The sequence below is a fragment of the Haliotis cracherodii genome, unplaced genomic scaffold, assembly GCF_022045235.1.
Source record: "Haliotis cracherodii isolate W230 unplaced genomic scaffold, xgHalCrac1.p SCAF_1, whole genome shotgun sequence".
Taxonomy (NCBI): domain Eukaryota; kingdom Metazoa; phylum Mollusca; class Gastropoda; order Lepetellida; family Haliotidae; genus Haliotis; species Haliotis cracherodii.
This window is the reverse complement of record NW_027266264.1, coordinates 10,128,181-10,135,131: the sequence shown is the minus strand read 5'-3', so window position 1 is coordinate 10,135,131 and position 6,951 is coordinate 10,128,181. Positions and strand designations below refer to the sequence as shown.

The 6,951-nt window shown below is 47.4% G+C and overlaps 1 protein-coding gene across 1 annotated transcript; it reads left to right on the top strand.

Annotated features, from left to right (window-relative positions):
• The first annotated feature begins 4,893 nt into the window (after window positions 1-4,893).
• On the top strand, window positions 4,894-6,284 carry LOC139459663 (bombesin receptor subtype-3-like). Its single transcript, XM_071241275.1, has one exon. It carries the CDS (start codon window positions 4,897-4,899, stop codon window positions 6,154-6,156), a length of 1,260 nt encoding a protein of 419 aa, XP_071097376.1. The 5' UTR covers window positions 4,894-4,896; the 3' UTR covers window positions 6,157-6,284.
• Window positions 6,285-6,951: the final 667 nt, after the last annotated feature.

The window sequence follows — 6,951 nt, the reverse complement described above, 5'->3', positions numbered from 1 at the left end:
GCACATATGCAGGTGTAATCATTTCTTGATTACCCATTATTTAAGAAATAAACGACTCGTGGTCGTTGTTGATGGTAAAATAAAACACTGCAGGAAGAATAAACCATTAGTTGCGCAGTCCCGAGTGGTTTATTCTCCCCGCAATGTTTTATTGTATGATAATCAACGACCACCACTGGTTCAATTTCATGCTGCATCTAATCATAAGCTTTGAAAAAGAAACATGATCAGTCAAGCGTAAAAATATTTAAAAAAAACCCACTGACTGGCAACCTTATAACCGTACTGGCAATTTGTTAGACGTCACAGTCCTGCATCACTTTGGGCTTTTCCATCCATTAAGATGGTGCATGTGTGCGTGCGCGCGTGCGTGTGTTGTGCGTGCTTGCGTGTGTGTGCGCGTGCATGTGTGCGTGCGTGCGTGTGTGTGTGTGACATTTATTAATCAAGTTGTGTATCATGTTTTAGAAAGGAAAGAACATCAAGAGTGACTTTGATTTCCTCTCTTACTGAAGCATGATGCCCAGTTCGTCACCACCCCGGATGTTAAATACCGGTCAGTACACGAAAGGCAGGAGGAAAACAGGTCAGGCATGATAGGTTTTGAAAGAAATTGCTTGAGGGAATCACGATCATGCAGGAAGCACAATGTGCCCAATCACGCCGACGTGTGATTTCCTCCCAACCCCAGTAACTAACTTCAATAAAGTAGCAAGGTGTTCACTTATATTCCCAATTATGAATGCAAGTTGAACATTTAGTTGATATTTAGTATTCACTTCAAAGCCATTTCTTCCTATTGCAACCGTGAAGATCCGGGGTAGAATAGGTCTTCAGCAACCCATGCTTGCCATAAAAGGCGACTATGCTTGTCAGAGGCGACTAATGGGATCGGGTGGTCAGACTCGCTGACTTGGTTGATGCAATCCAATTGTGTGGATCGATGCTCATGATATCAATCACTGGATTGTCTGGTCCAGCCTCGATTATTTACAAACCGCCGTCCTATAGCTAGAATATTGCTGAGTGCGGCGTTAAACAACAAACCAACCAACCAACTTCCTATTGGATGTAAAACATCATACGAACTTTCATTTTAACCAAATAAAATCAGTAGTCATAGGAGGACATTACATAAGGTCGTTCTGACGGGACCCATAATGAGATGTCCCCAGATTATCGTTCAGCGGCAGCGAGAACCTAGATCTAATTTTGCACCAGATAGGCGAGATTGCACCAGATAGGCGAGATTGCACCAGATAGGGTTTGACAAAAGCTGCAGCCTGGGGATGACATGAGGAAACATTATCTACCCAATCACGTTGATGCATTTGTTTCCTCATAGGAACCAATTTGTTATTGTAATCTATAGAGGTAGATGAAGGTTGCTTTATACTGACGCAACTTGAGGTAAGTAATGCTTACGACGTTCAGTTTGGAGTATGTATCTTTCATGGTCAGTATCGTATCGTAATCAATGTTTTAACCATTGCAAATCAGTAAGGGGTGTGGGGAGGGGAGCGTCGTTGATAGCTTAGTCGTCGAAGGCACCGCAATACGCTGCGTTCCTTAGGGGTGCCATTGCTTGAATCCCCTATTCTGTTTCTCGGACTGTCAGCACCGGTCTTAGACGTTTATAGCTTTGGTGAAACCACCGAGCACGGGTATGGTGCTGACAAGCCTAGAAACATAATCGGGGCGAACCGGGATTCGAACCCGCAATCATAGGTTTCTGGCGTGCCCAAGGGATGCAACTCTGCACAGCGAATCGCGCCGACTGGGCCACACGTGCCCCCTCTACTTTTCAAATAAGTACCGAATAGCTTTTGCATATTATATCATTCTCCAAGAAGTTCTGACACACTAGTGTAAATCCCCACCAACTCTTCCCAGGCTGTTTCAGCAGGCTTGTGCTGGGAAGGTCCGCTGGCAAGATGACAACAGCAAAATGACATATAATTAACCAGTTGAGAACAGTCCTGTTTGAAAATGTATCCTTGTACCAAATAAAAGGTTATTATACTTGTCGATGCGTTAAAAAAATATTCATAGAAGCATCTGCAAGGGAAGCTCTCGTTAAGTGAAGACTGTAAATTAAGAATAATCTATTGTAGTGTTGAATTTCATGTATGTGTGTAATGTTTATTATTTGTAAAGGTTATTACACCACACCACCCATTAGTTTCATTAGTCCGGAAAACGGAAAACAGGAACGGGAAACTGAAACGTCATCCTAGATTTCTAGGGCTGTGGCAGCATGGTGGCCAACGTCCAAAGTAGCTACAGTTAGGGCATGGCGTCTCCTGTGATGAACCTGTGAGAACCGGAGCGCTCTGACGAGCAGCCTGTGGGGTCCGTTGGCGCCAGGGAGTCTTTTCTCCCCCTCCTTCTCGGGGAAATGTAGCCGGGACGTATCCTCCAGTCCGGGAGACTTGCGGGGATGTCTGCATGGTTCGTCGTCGTGACTCCAATCAATCAATCACATTGGAGATTTAACGTGTGCTTTCCGACTCAAGCGTATTTCGCACACGGGGTTGCACTTATACTATTGGGGTAAAAAAAAGCGTAATGAATAAATAAAGAAGTGCAACCCCCAAAAATATAACTTTTACAGTACTAATCTAATAAAGCTGCGGGGGGTGGGGGTTTGGCTGGGTGGGAGTGGGTGGTAAAGCGTGGGAAGGCACGGCGTCGGCGGGCGAGCATGGTGACTATCGGCGATTTCCTCCCAGAAGTCTCTTCGCTATGGCCTCTTCCCTGGGGTTTGGCGACTTGAAGAGGCTCTTGGTGAGGAGGGCGGCAGAGTGGGCGACGAAGTGCTTGCTAGCCTTGAAGTCGCAGTCCATGAAGAAGTGGGAGAGATCTTTGTAGTTGTAGATCTCGTGATCAAACCTCTCCGATCCCAAGATCGGGATCAGTTTGAGATGGCCTCCTGAGGTGTCTTCTGAGGGGAAGAGCTCGTCGCGGCCGTCCTGGACGTGGGTCGAGTCGTGGTTCTTGTAGTGCCTCAGGAGGTTGTTAGCCTTCTCCAGAAGCATGGCTCTGAGGTTCTTATCCTCGACCTGGGCCGGGGTGGTCTGGGTCTGGCCGTCGCTAAGGGGCGGGGGGGGGGGGGGGGGGGGGTCTCTGGTGGACTGGTCTGGATGCAGCTGTTGCTCATGGTGGGCGGTGAGGTCTGGCATTCAGTGGACGCAGTGGTGGTGGATGGTCGGGAGGCTGGTTCGGGAGAGGGGATTTCTCTCCTCTTCCTCTTTTTCCTCCCCTGGCCGGTGTCCTCTGGCGAGCGGAAGGGTTCCTCCCCTCTGGATTCGAGGGGAGCGAGTTCCAATGCAGCTGCCGGGGGAGGCAGGGTGGTAGGGAAGGAAGCCTCTATCTCCATGTCGAGGACTGGAGGAGGGGTCTTATTTTCCCGTGGGGGCCTGTTCTTTTGCGCCGGGCGGGGTGCAGGAGGAGCTGGGGCCGGGGTGCGTACCACCTGAGGCTTGGTCTTGGCCAGAGCCTTGACCAGCGGCCTCTTTCTTTGACCTAAGTCAAAGGAGATGGAGAGCGTGGAGGTTTTGGACTTGTAGGAAGTCCTGAGGGAGTAGTCCCCAACCTGGTAAGCCAGCAGGGGCTCCAGGATGGAGACAAGCACCCTCGGTAACGACTTTGAGAGGTCTCTCATTGTCAGCTTGTAGGTTTGAGAGCTTGGAAGGACACGTCTGCACGGGGCGAGTGTCCAAGCCGGTCGCGTCGTGACTCCACTCGAGGGATCCCTTATATATAGGAGAGGGACCGGATCGAACATCACTCAACCCCTTGCGGACCCAAGGAAGCCACTCGAGTGGAGTCACTTGTGAAAAAAAAGAGAGGAAGAGCAGTACGAATACGAGTGAGGGAACCATGGTGACTGAGCTGACGGATGCTTATGGATCCAAGATTCATCAGTGGAGTACGAATGGTTGTGATGATAGGTCACCGCCGACACCACCGACGTCGCCATGTCATCAATCTTTTGAAAGCAGGGTCATTTCGTTTGAGGCGTGGCCGATGCAGATGGCCCAGACCGCTGAAGACATGGCCCATGCGGGCTTCGTGTACATGAAAAGCACCGATAGCGTGTTCTGCTTTCATTGCAGCGTGCAGCTGAGAAGATGGGCGACCCACGACGATCCTCGGCTGGAACACCTCAGGCGGTTCCCTCACTGCCCCTACCTCAAGCTGACGTGGGTGTTGAAACACAAGAACGTGGCAGCTACTTTTTTGCACTATCTGTGTGAGAATCAGATCTACCAGGAGCCTTCGAATCAGAGCAACGCGAATGGTGCAGCATGGCCACCTTCCTAGGATGACGTTTCCGTTTCCCGTTCTTGTTCCCGTTCCTGTTTTTTCATCATCTTCCTCCAAACGGCCTTTTTCAGGGCCACCCATCTCTCCCAAAAGATCGCTTCCATCCTTGCTTTGACTACCCCCCCACCTCCACCACCACCACCAACCCAAAACAAAGAACCCTCCTCCTTCCTCTTTCCTCCTTCCTCTTTCCTCCTTCCTTCTTCCCGCATTCCCACCGCCGCCATCTTGGATGGGGGGGTGCCCCCCTCGGAACCGGACGTGCCGCCATCTTGGAGGCGCACGCCCTCCCCAGAACCGGAAGTGCCGCCATCTTGGAGGTACACAGTCCCCGGAACCGGAAGTGTCGCCATCTTGGATGAGCAGGTCACGTGACAGAGCAACCAGAGTGGGGTCCACAACTACTAGTAGCCATACACAGACACGTCATGCACGTCGCTATATAAGTGAAATAATCTTGGACGCGACGTTAAACCCAATTTCTCTTCTTTAAAACATAATATTGTCGTTACATATTTCTCAATGTACTTTAATACCGTTTTCTTTTTTTCATTCAGTTCACCAAACATGTCTGTGGAGTTGAGGCTCAACGTAAACGTCAGTGTCATTCAAAACGACCCTGACCTTTATCTTCGTCACTATGACAACAAATACGCCCTACAGGCCTTGCCCGCCATCTTGTTTCTTGCCATCTTGATGCTGGTTGGATTCGTGGGGAATTCCCTCGTCTTCTATGTGTATCTTGTGAAATTTAAACAGAGTTCCACCCGATGCTTTATTGTAGCATTGACAACCTTTGACCTTATTATGTGTATGATTTGCATTCCCACTGAGATAGCAGATATAAGGTACAACTACACATTTGGGCTGTATAAACTATGTAAGATATTGCGATTCCTTGGAACGTTCTCAGCTATTGCTTCAGGGTTTACTCTAGTAGCCATTGCTGTGGACAGGTTCAAGAAAATATGCCGACCGTTTAAAAAACAGATGACACCTTTGATTGCAAAGGTTACGATTACCGTGTGTTCGCTCATGAGTGTCGTCGTGTCATTGCCCGGTGCTATTATCTATGGCTCTAGAGTAGTTGCAACAGATGACATCAATATTAACGGTTCAGACTGCTCTACGTCAGACGACTATATCAGGACGCCCTACCCTCTCTTGTTCAATGGAGTCCAGTTTTTCATCTTCATCTCCTCAACACTCAGTCTCTCTGTACTCTATGGTCTAATATGGCGGCGGGTTGCCCGGCAACGGAGACGAATGAAAGCCGTCAATAAAACTAAACAAAAACTGGAAAAGGATGACAGACAGAAAATGGTACCAACTCAGAACAATACATCATCGTCAGATGTCCAACATCCGCCAATTACAGGTGAAACAAACCTGTCATGTTCCGAGAGAAGTGATTCCAACCTTCCTACAGTTACATCAGAACGCATTACAGATCCATGTCCAGACGCCCCTGAACTCATAACATCTGTATCCCCACCGAGCAGCCAGCCCTCCAAGTGTGGAAGAAACAAATTCCCCGCCAGCACATCGTCACAACGTCCAAGAGGTCAGAAGACGACCTTCATGCTGTTCCTCATCACCCTGGTGTTTGTGCTGAGTTTCCTCCCGCATCTGGGTCTGATGGCAACCAGGGCTGTCAACAAACACGTGTTTGACGACCTTCCAGGAGCTGGGATAGCAGCTACCAATATTTTACTGAGATCGTACTTCATCAACAGTGTCTCGAATCCTATCATTTACAGCTTTTGTAATCCTCTGTTCCGCCGGGAAGTGACAATGCTGTGGAAAAGGTTGACGCGAGGTAAATAGGGACACAAGCTTAAGAATATGTCGGAATTGTATAAAACAATAGACAGGCTGGCAAAGAGATATTAGAGCCAAGGCACATTAAGCCATTATCGCTCAGTAAACCATAGAGGAAACACGGAAGACAACTAGCTGTCAATTCATTCATATTGTGTGTTTATCACTTATCACAAAAGAAACAATGATTTGATACATCGTGAGCGATTATGAAACGATTTCATTGCAACGAAGTGAATCGCGGTTTGATAGCAGGATTTGTCAGAAAACGCTCTTTTGAAGCCAGATGTTATAGAACAATTACTAAATGTTTATAAACAGTTATACATGCCTGCAATTTATTATTATTTTACAAGTATTCTGAACACGTCAGGTGTGGCACTTCCGAATCAGATGTGGCACTTCAGAGTCCAACAAACGTTAGAGCACAGCTAAAGTCTCGGAGCCAATGTCTTGTGTGGGAAAGCTTACCATTACTATATTTATAGAACAATTCCTAAATGTTTATAAACAGTTATACATGCCTGCAATTTATTATTTTACAAGTATTCGGAACACGTCAGGTTCCAACAAAGGTTAGGGCACAGCTAAAGGCTCGGAGCCAATGGGCGTTCGTCATTTGGGTCACGTGGAGAGTAAAATTATGTAATGAGGAAATCATGAGAATCTGTTGATTCTGCTATCGGAAAAAACAGATTCGAGTGATTTCTTTGACTTAATCTAGTTATCTATAATTTTGCAAAATGACCTATACTTGTGTCAGTTTTATATGAAATGCAGAATCGCTTCAGAATGGACATG